At 38.9% G+C, this 20,960-nt stretch overlaps 1 protein-coding gene across 1 annotated transcript in view; it reads left to right on the plus strand.

The window, feature by feature from the left end:
* The first annotated feature begins 3,089 nt into the window (after positions 1-3,089).
* The window catches only part of TOPAZ1 (testis and ovary specific TOPAZ 1), a 67,800-nt gene continuing 49,929 nt past the window's right edge, over positions 3,090-20,960 (plus strand). Inside the window, exons 1-4 of the mRNA XM_007129321.3 lie at positions 3,090-3,456; positions 3,913-6,358; positions 16,877-16,938; positions 17,634-17,761. Of these exons, the coding sequence (XP_007129383.2) occupies positions 3,090-3,456; positions 3,913-6,358; positions 16,877-16,938; positions 17,634-17,761 (3,003 nt within the window). The remainder of the gene's footprint in view (positions 3,457-3,912; positions 6,359-16,876; positions 16,939-17,633; positions 17,762-20,960) is intronic.

Genomic DNA, 20,960 nt, shown 5'->3' on the forward strand with positions numbered 1-20,960 from the left:
AAGTGGATTTATTAGTATAGGATGCTTGTGGATTTATTAGTATAGGATGGATTAGTATAGGATGCTTGTGAAGGATACAAGCGGGCAGGCAAGAGAACTCTGCCCTGATAACTAAGTGGGCTACATTTTTATAATCCAAGGAAAAGTGGGGAGGGGGAGAAGACCATCTTCTTCCTCATTCTTTGAGTAGACAGCAGGCTTACATCATTAGCTCCTCCTTCATGTCATGGGGCTATTCAAATCAGCATAAGAGTGGTAACATACAGTAAAATATGTTAAATCATCTCAGGTTTCAGTATTATGAGGGTCTTCTACTTTGGAATGTCACCTTTCCCCTCTATTCCTGTCCTTGGTATGTGCAGAGGTGCATGTCCTAAGGATCATTATCTTGCTGACCTCGACCAGCAGGATGCAGGTCTCATATTTTTACTTAATGGCCTGGGGCATATCTCGTGCTTTTGTTAGGGGAAACACTGACTGAAACTGCCCACCCTGGCCAGGCAAAGACTGTAACAATTTGCATGAGTTATTTTAGGACAGGAGATCCTGGTAAGGAACAGGGAACTAACAAGCCACCACCAACCGGAAGAATATGGGAAAGGTCAAAAGGAGAGAGGAGACTCCAGTCCACATGTCCTACCAACCTCCCAGAATACTCCTCGTTGGAATCCATCTTGGCTGAGTGATGTGCCCACCACCAGAAAGGACCCTGAGTCAGAATAATTGGCCAGAAACAACCCAGAAACTAATCCCATCACCATAAAACCTGAGACTGTGAGCCACATGGCAGAGCAGTTCTCCTGAGTTCCCTTACCTTCCTGCTCTCCACCTGGGCACCCCTTCCCAATAAAGTCTCTTGCTTTGTCAGCATGTGTATCTCTTCGGACAACTCATTTCCAAGTGTTAGACAAGAGCCCACTCTCAGGCCCTGGCAGGGGTCCCCCTTCCTGCAATGCTTTTATTGCATGGTTTCATTGTTAAGCAGGCCTGTCTTGTTTCACAATGTTCTGATTACTTTCTTGAGTGGTCATTAACTTACAATGGTCTCCCAAAGTTCCTTCTCTATCTATAATCCCCTAGTGGGATTTCTAAAGCTACCTGTGTAACTATCCTACTCTATCCCTATCAGCATGATGGATCATATGCAATCTAGAGAACTTCAGTAGTATTCCAATGTGGTTTAAGTGCAGGCAGGCAAGGGTATGTGTGGTGTTAAAAGATAGCACCCCCCCAATTAAAATTGTTACTGAACTTGAATCTGCTCACCATAGCACAGCAAAGCCAATTTACTGACACCATGTTGTAGTGAAGGAAAGTACAGCATTTATTTGCAGGGCACCAAGCAAGGAGTAAAGGCAGCTCATGCTAAAACAAGAGCCAAACTCTCTGATGGTCTTCAGGGAAGAGTTTTTAAAAGCAACATTTAGGGGTGAGGACTGCAGGATGCATGACTTTCTTCTGATTGGTTGGTGGTGAAGTAACAGGGTGGTGTTTCAGGAATCTTAATCATCAGTCTTCTGGTTCAAACTAGTCTGGGTTCTATGTGCTTGTGCTCAGTCTGAAGTTATCATCTTCTACCTGGGTGGGCTACTTAGTTCCTGCAGAACTCAAAGATATGTATCAGATTGTTCTGTATATCCCTTGAGGAGGAATTAAGACTCTGCTTTATCAATGCACTATTGTTTCTTACACTACTGTTTTCCCTTTGTTGCTACATTCCCTCACTTCCCTAATTAGTAACTGTATGAATCTGCCCTTTTGGAACTCAGGGGAAGCCTATAAACAAGAAATGGGGAAACAGAAAGCCTTTTGTAAGCAGGAGGGCCCTGCAGGGTCCTGCTCAGTTTCAAAATCATGACAGTCACATAGATCTAAAAATGAACATGTTAAAGATTTTGTTTCTCCCATCAGGCAGATTTTATAATCGCCACTCAAAGGGTGAGTCCAAAGAACAGACACGTTTATAGACCAGGAATAGTGAAATGAATGTGCAAATAGAGTCAAAACTGCCTTCTTCCACAAGGAGTGGGAAGTCCACTGAACTTCTGTAGGAGAGAATTAGCATATCTATAGACCATTATTTTGCAATGCTACCACTCATTTACAACTTATATAGTTGAAAAATATCTCCCATAGAATCAGAATCAGATAATGCAGAAGGGTGACTCCTGTGCATAGATTTCCACTGAAGCACACCTTCTCCCCTACAGTGGCAGTAAGAGACAAAATCAACTACTCAGGGGCCGTATCAGAAAGAGCCACAAATACCACAATAAAGAGTTTGGACTTTGTTAGTTTCAGTCTTTGAGCAAAGGAGGTTCATGAAAGGTCAAGCTGGGAAATGCCAAGATATCCTTTCATTGGAAGGGCATGGCCTGGCAGCAGGTGGAAGCTGACTGAAAAAGCACAAGGATGGAGGCACAAATAAAATCTAGGAGGTTGATGCAGTGGGTCAGAGTCTGCAAGCCAGAGCCAAGGCGAGTGGCTGACAAACACAGGAAGTCGAATCAAATGGACCTAATGAACGTGGATGCCAGGGATGAAGTGGAAAGAAGGGTATCTGATGGTTTCTAGGTTTCTGACTTAGACAACTGGGTAGACAGTGAGACATGTACCAACACAAGAGGAGCAAGCCCGTTTGGAAAGATAAGGTCAGTTTTGCACAACTGGAGTTTGAGGTGCGTATAGGATGTCAGAAGGCATATGGAAAGGGACCCCCGCAAGAGACTTGGGGCGGAGTTAGAAGCCACTCAGTTTTTGCGAGCAACCAGGCGCGAGAGGTGGCCACGCGAGAGTCTGGCCTACTGGAAGGCTCCACCCACACGCCCCGCAACGAACCGCGGAGGGGCCAGCTGCAAAGGCTCGAGGTGCTTCCGCCCGTTGGGCCTTGCCGCGCCTGCCCCAGCCAGGCATCGCGGACCCCACTTCCGCTTCCGGTCCCGGCGTCTTGGCGGCTGGGCGCGGCGCGGCGCGGTAAGGCGGGGCTGAGGGCCGCGGGTTCCTGGCGGCGGAGCGGCATTTGCGTGGACGGTGGGCTCCTGTGAGTGGGCGTGGCGGGCCTCAGTGGGCAGACGGGCGGCCCGAGACGGATGCCGCGGCCCCGGACGTCGGGCCCCGCGACGGCCCCGGGGCGTGAAGGCGACGCGCGAGGCCCGAGGAAGAGAGGCAGGCGGCCGGGACCAGGTAAGGCGGGAGGCTGTGGCCCTGAGGCCGCGGGGCGCAAAGAGAGCAAGCAAAAGAGGAGGATGGTGGCCCGGGCGTCTGGGAGAGAAGAGGTAGAAAGTGACAAGTCGGGTGAGGCGTTCGGGCCTGGGAAGGCCTCAGCGAGGCGGCGAGTGGAGGGGCGGGGGGCCCAGGTGGGCTCTTCAGACCCGTCGGACCGGCCGGGCTTCGAAGCAGCGAAGGAGGCGGAGTTCCCCTTGCAATCGGGAAGACACATTAAGGAAACACGCAGGGGTCACTCCCTTTCTAGCCTTTGCACCCCTTCTCCTGCACCCCTGTTTTACCACTAGCGTTTCACTTGCATCTACATGGGCTTTACTGATGCACACGGTTGACCCGGAGAGAAAAAAACAGGAATTCGCTTAAAAGGTGTTTGTCCTGTTAGGATCCCTTGCTCAGAAGTTCTGTAAAAGGAATTCCTACTAGTGATTCACTTTGGCTTGTATGAAATCATGATGCTAGAGGTTATTCAGCTGCCTTAGAATTTATACAGGTTTATACAGGACCTTAATAGAAATTAGGTCTTTGATTTAAAAACAAATGTATGTTTCCATTACAGCTATTCAGGGAAATAAAAATGGATGGCTTCACAATTTTTTTCTATTTTAAGTGGTATTGCTTTTTCCTCCTCAATGTAAAATCTTTTCTGGTATGTTTTGTTGTTTTGATCAGCCAAGGAAAAAAGAAAAGTTACTGAAGCCACAAGTGATGATCCACAGCCAGGGATTGACCTGGTAAGAAAGGAATCATTAACCAGTTCGGAATCTTTCCAAACCGTGGAATGCAGTGAATTTCAAAGTATGGCTTTCTTGCAGTCTTTGGGTAAGGAAGGTTTGGTAAAAGGTATTAAGAGAAGAATTCGAATTAAAAAATGTAAAAGCTTAGAACGCCCACCTCTCAAAATAACTGAAAATGAGGCTACACAAAATAGTAAGGTTGAATTCCAAGATGAACTGTACAAGAATACTCCAAAATATTCTTGTAACAGCTTGTCACCTGGAATAGAAAATAATTCCATTTTAAAATTACATGATTGCAGTTGTTTCCCCCATTCCAAGGGTTGTAATGATGAAAAAAACCTTGCATATAAATCTGATGGTGGATGTATGCATGTACCAGAAAATTCCTCAGAGTTAAAGAAAGAAGACCCTACGAGTCTTGCAGATAAGAGTGACACAGATAATATTCCTCAGCTTTTACAAACTGAAGGAAACTTAATGGGAGTAAATCAGTTATTACTTGAAGAAAATGATTCATACCAAAGTAAAAATAAGGGCTTGCTTTCCTGCCTTCGAAGTGAAAAAAATAAACATTCATTAGAGGAGAGGAGTGTTAGGAGAAAACCCAGAAAAAGGGTGAAGGTGTTTGAAAAAGGAGATGAAATGGTTGTTAAGATGAAATTCTCTAATGTGTATAACATATCTGAGCTGGTGTTACAAGAAAACAAAACAGGTGCTGAAGGTAAAGAAACAGAGACTTTAGAGGCTAAAAAAAGTCCTTTAAAAGTTTTGAGAAAAGTAAATAACACGCTGTCACCAATGGATCATTTATTAAGTCTTCCAGAAACAGGGAAAAAAACAAGTCATGAACACCATGTAAATCCTATGTTTCAGAAAACTCTTGAGCCACTTTCAAAAGAAGAAAAAAAGAATGCTTCAGAGCCTTTAGGATGTAAGAGCATGGATCCAGAGGAGTATTTTAAGTGGATGAAAAACTCAATAGTGAAGTCACCTAGCGATTGCCATCCTATTGAAAAGAGAGCGTTGAGGGAAGACTCGAAGAATGAAGCTGAAGAATCTAAATTTAGCTGTCAAAGAACAATACCAATGACTGGCAAAAGAACTTGGCCTTGTTATTCATGTGCTAGAATATCTGCCCAGTGTTGGAAAAAGGCTTCCTTGCCACAGTCAAATAACTTTCTTCCTGGGTCTCAGGAAAGTTTTAGGCAAGATGATTTTCTTAAACACCAAACAAATCAAACTCACTTAACTGACTCCAAATTGATGCTACAAAGTTCTCTAACAGAAACAAGCGGTGAATCTTCAAGTAGAGAGAAATTGGATTCTAATTTAAATTGTTTATCCTCAGTCTCTACAGTGGAACCGACTTTAATGGTTCTAAAGGAACCTATCATCAATGATAATAAAAAAATGAAGTCAGAGAAACTAAGCAGAAGTGCTTCAGAGGTAGTTTCTAGTACTACTGAAGATACTCCATTAACTAATGTGACTCAAAACTTAACAGGAAGTAAAAAAAAAGATAGAGGGAATTTAACAAAACTGAATTTGACAGTGGCTTCCCAGGATGGCCAGGAAGCAAATAGCTCTACAGGCAAAACTATTCATCGAAAAGCATGCATTGCTAAGCAAACACTGGTTGTTCCAGACTTGGTTAAGATATTGAACACAGGACGGCTGGCTAATTTTAAAATTCCCTTACTTAAGAACAAAACAGAAAAAAGAAGAGAAATAAATGGCAAGTCATCAGAGAGAGAAGTATATAGTCCCCTAGAACTTCTTGACAGTTTATCTGGAGCAGAGGTAAGGCAGAATAGGACTAAAGAAGATGTCACCACAGTAACTTCAGGACCTCAATCTTTGAGCATACAAAATAGTGTAACTCCAGTGCAAGCTGGTTCTGACTCATACTGCAGAAAGAATTCCTGTATTATTTCTCCAAGCTTTTTAAAGCAAGGTAATGATAATAAACCATCTAACCACATCTCTGAACCAAGCAATATTGTTTCTAATAAGGAAGCTGTTTCTCTCACATTTGAAAATGATACTATTTCTTGTTATCCTGGGTGTATAAAGAAAAGTCCTGCCTTCTGCTCTAGTGAACAAGAACCATTCAAAGCAGTTTTCTCTGAAGTTAGTGGTAGAAAAATGACTAAGAACTTTTCAGAAATTGATGTGGGGTTTCCAGATATTCTTAAAGCATATGAAGATGATGTCCTCTTAATTGATGTAATTCAAGATGACCCAGACCTCTTTGGAGTCTCCAATGAAGGGGAGCTCTCATTTACTTCCGAGGTTCCCATGATAAGCCAGGAGCCTAATGTTGCTGAAGAGCACCAGTCAACAGACTCCAAGCACATGGAACTTCCAGAAAAAAAAGAACCAAGTGATGACTTGAGGTATGCATATTCAAGTATGCCTTTTGGTACAGATTATTGTTGCAGGTTTCAAAAGCACTTTCTGCTCTTAGGTGTCACTGATTTATTCAGTGATCATTGATGCTCCATTATTTTTTTAACCCAGTTATTTATTAAATGTAATATAGTGTATAATTGCTGAGACCTGAAAATGTCATTAATGCTGAAACTTAGAATCAAAATAAAACAATTATATATATTTGAAATTATAATGGAGCAGATTAGCTGTTCAGAATTTTAAAATGGTGGTTTATAAAGTGGCTTTTTAAATTACTGAGATTGCTTCTTTCAAAAGTCAAATTTATTTTCATATGTTTTTTAATAATTGTAAATATACAGATATACTTTTATTTCAGCCAAGTTACGTATTAAGAACAGTGCTATGTATTTTAACCCATTTTCTGTGGCTTCCTTGTTAGATAAAAAAATGCATTTTTCAGTGACCAGAGAAGCCTTGGAAAAGTGTATTTGAATTAAAACTTGAAAGTCGAATCAAAAGTTAAACTAATATTCAGAGGGGAAAAGCACAAAATTTTTTTCATGGTTTTACTTTTAAGATGGTGGTTTTATTTTTTTTAATTTAATTTATTTTATTTTTGAGTAAATGTTGCTTTAATATCAGCAAGGATAGAATAGGCATCTTGGTTAAAAGCAAGTAAAGGTGATTCTTTTTTTTTTTTTTGCCATAAATAGTAGAATTTTTATTTTTTTTAATTTTAGAATTTTATTTATTTATACAGCAGGTTCTTATTAGTTATCCATTTTATACATATTAGTGTATACATGTCAATCCCAGTCACCCAATTCATCACACCACCACCCCACCACCACCACTACTTTCCCCCCTTGGTGTCCATACATTTGTTCTCTACATCTGTGTCTCTGTTTCCAGCCTGCAGACCGGTTCATCTGTACCATTTTTCTGGGTTCCACATATATGCGTTAATATACGATATTTGTTTTTCTCTTTCTGACTTACTTCACTCTGTATGACAGTCTCTAGATCCATCTAAGGTGATGGTTTTAAATGATGACTTAGCCTCCAAAGAGAGTGAGTTTGCCTGAATCAGTTTTAAATGGAGCCAAGTAATAACCTTCTTGTTCGGGAACTTGACCTATCTGATTGGCCTAAATTTTATTTACTATTATGTCATATTTTACTAAATTTTTATAATTCTTTAAGCTCTAATTTATATTTGTATGTTACAGTACTTGAATATTGGAATGTTCTGTGAGCAGACTCGAAACATAAACACTTTCCACTAAGATTCAATAGTACATGACTTAAATTTGTCTGGTATTCATAAATTTTAGTTACTTTTGTGATACTACATTCTTCTTGATGTTCTTAGTGTGACAAGAACTTGTAACTTATCACCAAATAGAGTACTTTCTATATCCCAAAGGAAGGACCAAGAGCTTTATCTGTTATTTTTTAAAACCGTCCATAATGAGGATGGTAATCTGCCCATTTTGAGGTGGAAAAAATGAAGATGACAAGTTGTCAGTTGTCCAAATTCACACTGCTAGTAACAGAATCTGGATTTGAACTATCTTAGTTTAAAATTAGTGGTCAAGAACTTAACCTTTATAGTCTGACCTAGGTTTTTGAATCTTTTCCTTTCCCTAATAGCTCTGTCACCTTGTCGGCAAATTATTGATATTTTACCTTATCTGTAAAAAGGGAAGGTACTTGCCTCTCAAGGTCGTGAGGATTAATCAGTGAAGGGATGGGAAAGGTTTTGGTATAATACTGGGTGAATAGTAAGAGCTCAATAAAAGGTAGTTAATGAAAGGTGCTTTTAACTCTTGTTATACCTTGCTTCCTTTGAGGATTACAAAGGGAAATTAGAGCAAAACCTGCATTCAAAGGCAGACATCTCTGTTAGCTAACAAGATGTTGACAATGAACTGCAGTTGAAGGTAGAAAGAAATGTTGTAAACTGGGCATAAAGTTTGTTTTTTATACTTTTTTTTCTTTCTTAGGATAATGGCTGATTTTATAAAAATGAAACATGTTCATTATATTAAAAGTGTAAGAGGGAGGGAATCTCCACCACCCCAAATAACAAATTAATTACTCAAAATTTGTATGCCTATCTAGGCATATATGTGGATATAATTTCAGAAAAGTTGGATCATGCCACTTTTTAGTAAAAAACATTTAATTTTACTTATGTTTAACTTGGGGAAGGAGGGACTGAAGTGAAACTAAAGGAACTGCTGAATCAGTATACTTCTTTACAACAAGAAATTAGTTCCTAAAAGTCTCGCCCAAGTTAATAAGAAAGATTATTTAAAAGTTTGAGTTTTGTTATCATGGCTTTTAAAAATTGTGTTCTAACTTCAGACAGCAGCATTTGCTTTCCTGATATAAAAGACAAACCAAGTATCAAATTTACTTCAGATAATTTTTCTATTATTGTAACTTCATTTCCTTTTATGGCAGGAGCACCAATTATACTTGTTTTAGCTCTTCTTTTTCTTTCCTCCCTGCTTCTGAAGTTTTGGCTTTTAAATAAACTTTAAAATTTCCTCAGTAGCTATTTTAATATTTTCATTTTTCTGCACTGGAAATACCAGTTTTACAGTCATCCACAGTGCTAAGGTAAACCTTAACAGGGAAAAATGGACGCATGATCACCAGAGGGTCTGCTAATAGTTATACAGAAAATTGTTAATGGTTGTAGAACTAGATGAAGCTTAAAATATAATTTCTAATGTCAGCTCTCTCCCTTTTACCAATCAGTTGCTAATTAGTACATTACTGTTTCCTTACTGTACGACACTGAGAGGTTGAAACCTGTTAGAATGAGTTTCTGTTTTACAGAAATAGAAATTGAAGATGGGAGGACTATGCCCAGAAATGGTCAGAAGCTCTGGACTACCTCTTATTGGTAAAACAGGTAGACAAACATGAGACAAAATACCTTACCTTAATTTGTAAGGTATTTAAGTTATGTTAGAATACTTATTCATTGTCAATCTCCACCGTGGGGGAAGTCCATATTAAAATCCAAAACATTAGAAGCATATTAGAACTAATTCCATAAGACTTGAATTGATGAGCTTAGACATATATAATGGGTGAAATAGGTAAAACTTTTGAATTAGCCTGTAAGTATAGTTAGAGATCTGAGAATGTCTGTAATAGTCAGTGCTGGACAGTTAATCTGTACTAGAATATAGGATTATGTTCAATCACATATGCTAAAATATCAGTCGAGTGATATTATACAGTGGATCATTGAGATTTTAAGAATCTGCCAAATATTCACGGGAATTACTATATAGCTGGGGAAATGGGGACTAATGTGTTTGAAACAAAAATATGTAAACTGAGGTACAAGAACACTAGTAGTTTAGAAAAGAGGGTTGAAAGGGCCTCTTGGAAAAGCCAAAATTTGTACTGATCCTTAACAGTTGGATTGATTTAGATTAACAAGGGGGAAGAAGGAAGAAAGTTTGGAGAGGTAGAAAAATAATGAAGAAAATGTGGGCAGAAGGTAAAGGTAGCTATGAACATGGTTGTGCAGGGCAGATTATGACTTCTTCAGACAGAAGTAGGAGCCGTTCTCTTTTCCCACAGCACCTTTTGCTACCTCACTTATGGCACTGATTTCATGATGATATAATTTACATCTCTCACCTGCTAATACTATTGGACTTTTTTTTTTACTTTTCTTTTTTCTCTTTATTTCCAAATTTTTTGAGACCTATTTGATTTATAACTTACGTAAGTTTAGGGTGTACAATTTGATGATTTGATATATGTATATGTTGCAAAATTATTACCATAATAAGGTTAGCTGAACATTCATCTCTGTTCCTATGAGTTCTTTCTTTTAGATTCCACATATAAGTGAGATCATACACTATTTGTCTAGACAAAATGAGAAGGCAGCCTATGGAATGGGAGAAAGTATTTGCAAATCATGTATCTGATGGAGGATTAATATCCAAAATACATAAGGAATTCATACAACTTAATAGCAAAAAACCAAATAACATGATTACTTTTTTTAAATTTCACATAGTTAGGAACTCAACAGATTGAGTCAGCCAACTAAGAGCCTTGTACAGGCCTGATTACACAACAGGAATCAGAAAATTTAACTTTAGCCAACAAAACATACACTAATCTAGTAGACCTTAATAATTTTGGTAAAATATGTTTTATTTGCCCATTTTATTGTAAACACAGTTATTAGTCTTGTTTTATTTTCTTTGTAGATGCAACATTTAATGAGTTCAGTGAAGTCTTGAGAGGAGAACATATTTTTTGTTACTGAATACAGGCTGATTTTCATCTTGGTACCCACTGATGTAAATACAGTTGCACAAGAATATATACTCTTGTGTATATTCTCTATTTTTGTTTCTTTCTTTCCTTTTTGTTTCTGGTGTTATCCTCTATAATAAGTTCTTGGTTTAGAGTAGATATCTCAGACCCTTTTCCATGGGAACATCATTTTCTCTTTGTGTGTGTGTGTGAGACAGATATTTAACTTTTGTGTACCATATCTTGTATTCCGTGGCTCACATAAACTGTTGGACTTCTTGAGGGTGGGAAATGTCCATGTCTCATTTGCTTTGTAAACCCAGTCACTCATACATTGAGGGAGGGGAGAGAATTAAGGTTTCAATTCCAGCTGTGTTGTAGGCTGTTTCTCAAGCATTGGAATATATGTAAATGGAGACAGTGAATCCTTTTTTTCTAAAACAGATAGATGTTTAAGAATAGTAAAACTAAGACTTGATAAGTAGGGTGATACCAGACTAAGAAGGTTGGAAAATTAGGCATCAAAATTTGAACTTGGTATAGAATTGGTGCTGATGATCAGTTTGGATCATTTATACCACCTTTGCAACTTGGACTTAAATCCGTGAAAAGCCATTGTACATTCTAGAGCTGGTAAATAATAAACTTCTAGGGGGAAAAATACCTAGCACCACTGTACAGAAAATAATAGCCTATTACTTTTGCTCAGGCATTTGAGTCCCATTAGACCATGCCTAGCATGGATCTATCCTGGGTAAATTATATCATCTCAAGAAATCCACCCCACTTACTCTCTCAGAATCTTGGGGAATCAGTTTGTTCCCCAAGAGACTGGCCTCTGTCACTAGGTTTACAATACCAAATGACCCCAAAAAAACCAAAACCAAAAACAAAAAATGGTTTCCAGCAAAAGTAAAGGTCATTCTCTTTCTTTCCCTCATATATTTAGACTCCTTGGCCTGTCTTTCAAGAAGCTCATCTTACTCCACTCTCCCTGTCCACTGAATATCTGAGGCATTCTAACTATAATGCACAATTTTACACTTAATTGTAAGAACTGACATTTAGTGTCTACCCTGTGCTAGATACATTACTTATGCTATTTCATTAAGTAGAACAATTCTGAGATTGAAACTGACCCTATCTTTAAAATTGAGTCAAAGTCACTAACTTTCCAAAGGACACACAGCTAGTAAGTATCAGAGCTGAGATCTGGACACAGGGCAACCTGCTCCAAAGTCGATCTCCCCTCCCCAAAACAGCATGCTGGAAGAGTGGCACTTTGGTTCTTTACATGGCTTCAAATCCATTATGCTATAGACTGCCACAGAACATTATTTACTTTTTGACCCCTTTCCTCTCGTCCTCCTCTTTATTTTTTTTAATTAATTCATTCATTTATTTATTTATGGCTGCGTTGGGTCTTCGTTGCTGCATGCGGGCTTTCTCTAGTTGCAGCGAGCGGGGGCTATTCTTCCTTGCGGTGCGTGGGTTTCTCATTGTGGTGGCTTCTCTTGTTGCGGAGCATGGGCTCTAGGCACACGGGCTTCCGTAGTTGTGATGCACGGGCTTAGTTGCTCCGCGGCATGTGGGATCTTCCCAGACCAGGGCTTGAACCTGTGTACCATGCAATAGCAGGCGGATTCTCAACCACTGCGCCACCAGGGAAGACCTCATCCTTCTCTTTAAAGTAGCAGGTGGTGCAGTATGAAGAAGCATCATTTTGATTTTTACTTTTTTCTCTTTTGGACCACATAAACCATTGTTTGTTTTTGCTGAAATAAATGGTACTGTACTTGATGGAGTTATCGTTTGTAATATCAGGAGACCGAGCACCTCACATCCTGGCATCAGGCTTGGGAACCTCTGGCCCAGTGAATTGGATACTGTAATATTTCTGGTTTTGGCCACTCTTATCTGCAGAATAATTGCCCCAGTAAGTTTATGGTAGTCCTTTTCGCAAATAATATGTGAATGTGTAAATAAGTGGACATTGACTGCATTCAGCTAGTTAGCATCTCAAAAGGAAGCAGTAACATTCTGAATTTTTCTTGGACATTCTGAATTTTTCTTGGGAATTTTTTCTGAATTTTTCTTGAGCAATAACATTCTGAATTTTTCTTGGGCAATAACATTCTCTTAGTTTTCAGGCTTTTTCTGCTAATAATTATTCTAGAGCTGTCGTCTTCAAACCTGTTTGTCAGTTACCCGTACTAAAGATACATTTTACATTACAGTCTGGTACCTACCTATGAATATGTAAGACAATAGATTTATAAAAATAGTATTTCCCTTACTACATGTGGTCTAGTATCATATTTTGTATTTTATTCTGTTTTATTTAAAAATCCTGGTTGGAACCCATTAAATTTCATCACCCCCTTGAAAAATGCTCTGTTAGAGGATAAACCTGATGCAATCTATGTAGTTCTTCAGAAGCCTCTCTTTTTCTCCTCTCCTTTTTGCTCAGATCTTCTCTTTTGCTTCCCTGTATTCTGTAGCCTCACCCAAGTCTGTTTCTCTCCTTTCCTCCTTCTACCCTTCATTTTTCCCCCTTTCTACTCCACTAATGCAAAGCTATAATATATTTAGGGGGGTTACAATTTTATTTTTCCTAATCTAGATGAATTTAAGTTTTTCGTATCTCCTTGTGTCTTGCAAAGTGAAAACAAAACTAAATTACTTCTAACGAGTGGCATGTGCAATTTTACCTTCCTTGTAAGTTACTTATTCATAGTAAAAAGTTTCTCTTATGAACTATACCAGCAGCATTAAAAATACTATTGTAATACTTTGAAATTAAAGCAGTACACTTGCTATACTTATTTACTTTTTTGGGTTTTGGGTTTTTTTTTTTTTAAGGAATAACCTTCTGTGTGTCTGGGCTGTACCTATTTGTGAATGTAACTTTCAGTATAATTAGAAACAGCCCTCAATTCTTCTCTATTTATTGAGTCAGTTAATCCTATTCATGCTATTACCTTGAATATCTCTCATGGTTTTTCCTTTCTCTCAATTCTCACTGCTACTATCTTATTCATATTTCTTCTAGATTATTGCAATTAGCTCCTGGTTAATCTTCCTGAACTCTCTTAGTATATCCTCCTCCACAGTAATATTTTGAAGTAGAAATTGATCTGCCAGTGACTGCTTACAGTGCTCCGGTGGCTTTCAGCCACCTGAGGATAGAGTCTAAATTGCTTGGCATGGCTTTTTATGGCTCTTTGGTGGATCTGCATCCATTCTCTCTTTGGCAGCTATGGGGTTGGTGGGGAGGAAAGTGTGGGGAGAGGCTAATAAAAGATAAGCAGAGCAGGCAGCTCACTGTTTCCACAATATGTCATTATCTGAATCTTTTTGCATGTGTTTCTTCATCCAGAAGTTCCTTTCTTTTCATTCATTTGTCCTCTAAATCACATCTGAGATATTATTCTAGGGATTTGTTCCAGTAGTTCTCTTGGCACAGATCTCAGTATATTATGTCTGCTTGTATGTGCACCTCCTCCTATGCTGGGAGTTTGTAGACAGGAGAGAGGCATCTTCGTTTGCGTCTCCCTAGTGTCTGGCCAGGAGGATGTTAGGTGCTGAGTATATGGTTAGCAACTAGATGCACATGGACCTTGTTCTCACAGAGCTTTTAGTCTATCAGGGGCTGCAAATGATTAAGCAAATACAATAAAATATGATAGGAAAAGTGCAAGGTGTTGAAGGCTTCCTCGCCCTAGTAACATTTAAGTTGAACACTAAAGAATGAATAGGAACTAGGCAACAGGTGAAGAAAAGTGAGTAGAAAATTGAGAGGGAAGGAGTAGTCTATAGGTAGGCCTGCAGGGAAGAGCATGTTACAACTGAGAGACAGAAATAACATCCCATGGCTTAGTGTTCAGGTGGCAAGAAATGAAGCTACAGAATATGCAGAAAGCTCAGTCGTGCAGGGCTTTGTAAATAGGGTGACCATAGAACTGATCTTCTGAATTGCAAAAATTTGAGAGGGAAGTGGGGGGAGGTATTAATAATTAATATGCCAGGATAAGAGGCATACACAGATCATCCTAGACAAACTAGAATTCATGGTGAGTTTGAACTTTATCCTAAGAGCATATAGGGATTCACTGAAGGACTTTACTTCAAGTAGAGAATTTGATCAGATTTACATTTTAAAAATCATGATAGCTCTGGTGTGGAGAATAAATTGGCAAGGAGCTATTGTCATAATTAGACCAAAGGACATGGTGACTTCAACCAGAAGTGGGAGTGGATTTGAGAGAGGTTTAGGAAGTGAAGATTGATTAATCAAATGGGGGCGAGGTCAGAGGTAGGAGTTAAGGATGATACCTGGTTTCTCTTGTTTCAAAGAAGGGCATTACAATTCTCTGATGAAAACAGGCAGGATTGGGGAGGGATGCTGATCATGAGGTCAAATTTCGACATGTTGAGTTGGAGAGACCTTTGAAATACTGAAATGGAGATATTCTAGTGGACAGTTATGAGTCAAGAGGTATGAATTGGGGGAGGAGATTTGTATATATTTGTGTCTTGTTTGTAATTTTATTTTCCCATTCTTTTTAAAATTTATTTATTTTATATTTATTTTTGGCTGCGTTGGGTCTTCATTGCTGCACGAGGGCTTTTTTCTCGTTGCGGCAAGCGTGGCTACTCCTCCTTGTGGTGTGCGGGCTTCTCATTGCGGTGGCTTCTCTCGTCGCGGAGCACGGGCTCTAGGCGCACAGGCTTCAGTAGTTGTGGCACGTGGGCTCAGTAGTTGTGGCTCGCGGGCTCGAGAGCGCAGGCTCAGTAGTTGTGGCGCACGGGCTCAGTTGCTCCGCGGCATGTGGGATCTTCCCGGACCAGGGCTTGAATCTGTGTCCCCTGCATTCCTTTTTTTTTGTTGTTATATACACAAGTTTTTTTAAATGATAAGGTAGTTCAAAGCAGAAAATCAAAGACGATAGTATTTTCAGAGAAAATTTTTTTAAAAAGCAGAATTGAGGTTCTGAATAATTGAGGTAACATTGAAACTTGAAAGGAAAATCCCTCTCACAAAGTATAATGTTATATAATTTAAAAAGCCATTGGTTTTCATACATGTGTCTATAAACTTAAAGTTATATAAATGCATTTACTTTTTTTTAACATCTTTATTGGAGTATAATTGCTTTACAATGTTGTGTTAGTTTCTGCTGTATAACAAAGTGAATCAGCTATATGTATACATATATCCCCACATCTCCTCCCCCTTGCGCCTCCCCTCCCACCCCCCCACCCCACCCCTCTAGGTGGTCACAAAGCACCGAGCTGACATCCCTGTGCTATGCAGCTGCTTCCCACTAGCTATCTGTTTTACATTTGGTAGTGTATATATGTCAGTGCTACCCTCTCACTTCGTCCCAGCTTACCATTCCCCCTCCCCGTGTCCTCAAGTCCATTCTTTATGTCTGCATCTTTATTCTTGTCCAGGCAGGCGGATTCTTAACCACTGCGCCACCAGGGAAGTCTTTATTATATTTTATTCTGTGTACTTTTATATACTTTTGTCCAAGTTTTTAAAAATGGAATAGTGTTTGGCCATTTGTTTTTGAGTGGCTCCTATAGCTGTAGTTTTCATTTGTTGAGCCTATGCCATTGGCCTTAAGAACATTTTATCTTATTTAATCCTCACAATAACCTTGTGGGTAGGTGGTATTCTCATTTTACAGATATGGTTAGACTCAAAGAATTTAAATAAGTTTGCCACGGTTGACATAGTAAGTGACAGAGCAGTATTTGAACCCAGGTTGGTTTAACTCTGATCTCCATAGCTGTTACCTTTAGACCTTAGGCTGTCTTCAGAGACTACAAAAAGAGACTCAAACTGCTCTCACACTCTTCCTTTTACATTGGTGGTAAGACATACATACACATGCTTAAGAGTAGGAGGTAAACATTATCTTGCATTGGTGTAATACTTTAAAAATGTTTTAAATGCTTGGTATATATCATGAGTTCTCTCTGAGTAACAAAGTTTGAGTGGCAGCACTCCCTAACAATTGTGGTGAATGTGATGAAAGAACCAAATGCAGAATCTGCTTGGGTGTGCTATCCCAGAATAGTACTCTGGCTTTGGAGGACTTGAGCTGATGTTCACCAGCTGCTAAAGCTAGTATTGTGTAATGTTTAGAAGAGTGGATAGTTCTGCTAGAATATGTTATGATGTGTAAGCTCTGTTTGCTTTATAATAGAGAACTCCCTGTACTGGATCCTGAATCGATGAAGTCAGAGATCTGTGCTTCCTTGTCAGCAGGTAAAATTTGACATTTTCAGAATGTGTAATATTGAAGTATTTTTATATCTCTATTTAGGCACAGTCAGAATGAATTCATTAAAATAGGAAGCTTTTCATTTTAGAGTCTGTCAACCACGTTTTACAGTTTGTGAGTTTTCCTCAGTTTTGCCTGGTTGGCAGATCAGATTTTGAGAAATTTTCCAGTTGATTATTTAAGAAATAACTTTCTTAGGCTTTATCTACAAAAGATAATTGACCTTAGCAATTTTTGTAGTCTCATTTTTGAAATTGAAATATATATTTAAGCTTTACCACATTTTAAATCTGAGTCCTTTTTAATATTTTTTTAATAATAGCTAATCCTAAGTTTAAATAACTGAATCTTTACAGGAAATAATTTGAAAGTTAATTTCAAAAACTTTCAAGTTTTAAAAATGTATTGAAAAATAGATGGACATGATCAAGAAAGATTCTTAAATTTATCTTTATGTCTCAATTTTGTCTTACTGCCAATTCTTTTTATACCATGTAATGGAGTTATTTTGATAGAGAGGGAGGAATAAATGTATAATTTGCTGAAAATGCTGCTTCATATTTGTCACATTGGACTTTAAAAGAGTCTCTGAATTCTAACTCATTTTTAGAACAATCTTTAAATGACTTGGTTATTTTGTCATTTAAAGTTTCTACAGTTGAATATTATTTCTTTTCAGCAAGTGAGATAAAACATGATTCCAAAGGTGCAAACATTTCCTTAGGTGCAGTTACTAATGAGACTTCTTCATATGAAAAACTGGGAGACGTCAGTGAACGCACAAAAAATTCAGACTTGGATGAAAAGGTACTAGGGAATCTTTTGCATTTTCTTATTTCTTGGTCCAAATAGTGGTAAATACAGAAGTCCATCTTAGCAGTGCTGTCAGGTGACAAGGGAATGGCCTTTTTGTTGAGTAAAAGAGTCACTTCATTCTGGCCATGGGACATACTAGCTTGATGCTTGCCATAAGCACAGTATTAATAGAGTTTCACTTGTCTGGGAAAATGGGGTGTGCTGTTTAATTATATATTTAGCTTTTTAGAATCCTAAAGTTCTTCTCAAACCTATGTAAATCTTTCTAAATTGTTACATATCTTCCTGCCTCACTAAGTACAAAGTACTGAATATCATTTGATCTTCTTTGAAATTTTAGAATATCATAGTGCCTGAGTGCTATGAATGCAAGCATCGGTTATTCGACCACAGATATAGAAGGCATAGGAATCGGAGCTAAACCTAACTTGATGTTGGAACATACCACTGGTGTATGATACGGAGAAAATTTGGGGTATCAGTTATCTGCCAGATAGTGTGTATGATTGTCTTAACCTTTTGAATAATTTAGTTGACTCCTAGACAACTATTTCATGTTTTCTTCTTTCTCCTTATTCCTCCTCATTTGTCCTCATAGCTAACAACCTTTTTTCCTACTTGTTTCCTACCTACCAAGAAAATTGAAATAATTGGAAAAGAACTTCCTAAGTTCCTACCAATACATTAGGCCACCTACCTGCACCTGTTCCCAAAACTCCAGCTTCACTTCTATTACACTGGATGAACAGGCCAAGGCTATTCTCTTCACCTGTGTGCTAGAATCCATCTCTTCCCTCTCTTAAAATACTACTCCAGTAATTCTCCTTTCATTACTGGATCATTCTCTTCAACATAAGCATGCTTTTCTCCCATCTTCAAACAAAACCAAAAATACACTTTCATGGTCCCATTTTCCTTTTCACCTGTCGTCCTATTTCTCCAAAGACTTGTCTAGAACCTCTATCCCCAGTTTCTCTCCTCCAGTTCTAAAGATACTCACCTTCACCTCCACCAAAACTACCTGTCTTAAACTCTCCAGTGACCTGCTCGTTGCTGAATCTAATAGACTTAGTTCAGTCTTAACCTTACTTAACCTATCACCAGTATTTAACAGTTGATCACGCTTTCCTTGAAACATTTTTTTCACATGGCTTTCAGGTTAAACATGCATGCCTAGTGTCCTGTCTGTCTGCAACTTCCCAGTTGGTTTCGCTGGTCTCTCCTGATCTCCCTGACCTCTACATGTTGGAGCGACCCAGTGCCTAGACCAGGAGTCTATTCTTTTTTCTATCTAGATTTGCTCCTTAGATGGTCTCATCCAACCTCATTGCATTGAATGCCATCTGTGTGCTAAGACTCTCAAATTGATATCTCCAGCTTGAACTTCGTCTCTGAGCTGCAGACCGTTCTGTCTAGTTGCCTACTTGATTTTTCCACTTGGATGTCCAATTACACTTCTCAAACTTAACGTGTTCAAAACTGACCTCCTGTTAGATGTCCCCTATCCTACCACAAACCAGCCGTTCCTGTAATTTTCCCTTTAGGCTCAAAAACCTTGGATTTCCTTACTTTCTTTTTCTCTCACTCCATATCCAGACTGTAAGGAAATCCTGCTGGCCTTAGCTTCAGATGATGTCTGGAAAGTATTCACTTTTCATCACTCCCACACATACCACACAGGCCCAGGCCCAGGCCCCGCCTAATACCATCTCCTGCCTGAATTACTGCAGTGGTCTCCTAACATTTCTCCAGCTTCTGATATTGTCGTCTTGTAGTTTATTCTCAACATAGCATAAATTAGATCATGTTATTCTTCTGCTTCAAACTCTCCAGTGGCTTTTCATATTCAGATTCCTTACTGTGACCTACATGGCCCTTTACCTGTTCCCCGTACCCCTCCCCTACACTGTTACCTCTCTGATCTCTTTGACTACTCTCCTTATCCATTTTACTCTGACCACATTAGCCTCCTTGCTGTTCTTGGAACAAACCAGGCTTTCTCCCACTTCACGGCCTTTGCCCTTGCCATTTTACCTCCTAAAAAAAAAAAAGATATAGCTTACTTTCTTATTTCCTTCACATCTTTACTCAAATTTCATGTTCTCAGGGAGACCTCCCCTAGCCATCCAACCTAAAATTCCAGTATTCTCCGTTCTGTCAACATTTCATATCCCCCTTTCTTGTACTTATCATGATATAATATACTTTACATTTACTTATTTATATTTATCTCTGTCTCTTCCTGCTAGAATGAAACTCCATAAAGGCAAAAATTTTTGTCCATTTTGCTCACAAATGAATCTTTAGCACCTAGAGCAGTGGCTGATACAGAGTAATAACACAAATGATTGGGTTTTTTTGGCCGCCCCGCATGGCATGCAGGATATTACTTCCCCGACCAGGAATCAAACCTGTGTGCCCTGCAATGGAAGCACAGAATCTTAACCACTGGACTGCCAGGGAAGTCCCAAATGGTTGTTGAATGAATATTGAATGTGAACCTCATTTGAAAATAGTCTTTAGGGACTTCCCTGGAGGTCCAGTGGTTAGGACTTCGCCTTCCATTGCAGGGGGTGCAGGTTTGATCCCTGGTTGGAGAGCTAAGATCCCACATGCCTTGGGGCCAAAAAATCAAAACATAAAACAGAAGCAATATTGTAACAAATTCAATAAAGACTTTAAAAAATGGTCCACATCAAAAAAAAATTGTCTTTAAATGTTAGAAGTGTCCTGTAGCATGAATAAAAATATCACAAAGTATTTGCTTAATGGTTTGATGATAACAGACAGTATGTATTGAGCCTTTATTAAATGCCAGCCAGCCAGTGCTAGAGACTTAGCACTGGTTATATCTTATCCCTATGATATAAGGAGGTGCTGTTCAGGAGTTCCCAAAACCACCCTCAGGTTCAGTGATTTGCTAGAAGAACTCACAGAGATCAGCAAAGCTGTTATTGTAACTCAAGGTTACAGTTTATTTCCGTGAAAGAATACAGATTAAAGTCAGCAAAAAGAAAGAGTCACATAGGGCAGAGCACAGGAGAAACTGAGTACAAGCTTCCAGTTTTTCTCTCCCAATAGAGTCACGTGGACACTGCTTGCTTCTCCCAGGAGTGATGTATGACAAAAACAATATTGCCAGCCAGGGACTTGCCTGAAGCTTGGTCAGGGTTTTTATTGGGGTCAGTCA

The sequence above is a fragment of the Physeter macrocephalus genome, chromosome 18, assembly GCF_002837175.3.
Source record: "Physeter macrocephalus isolate SW-GA chromosome 18, ASM283717v5, whole genome shotgun sequence".
NCBI classification, from domain to species: Eukaryota; Metazoa; Chordata; class Mammalia; order Artiodactyla; family Physeteridae; genus Physeter; species Physeter macrocephalus.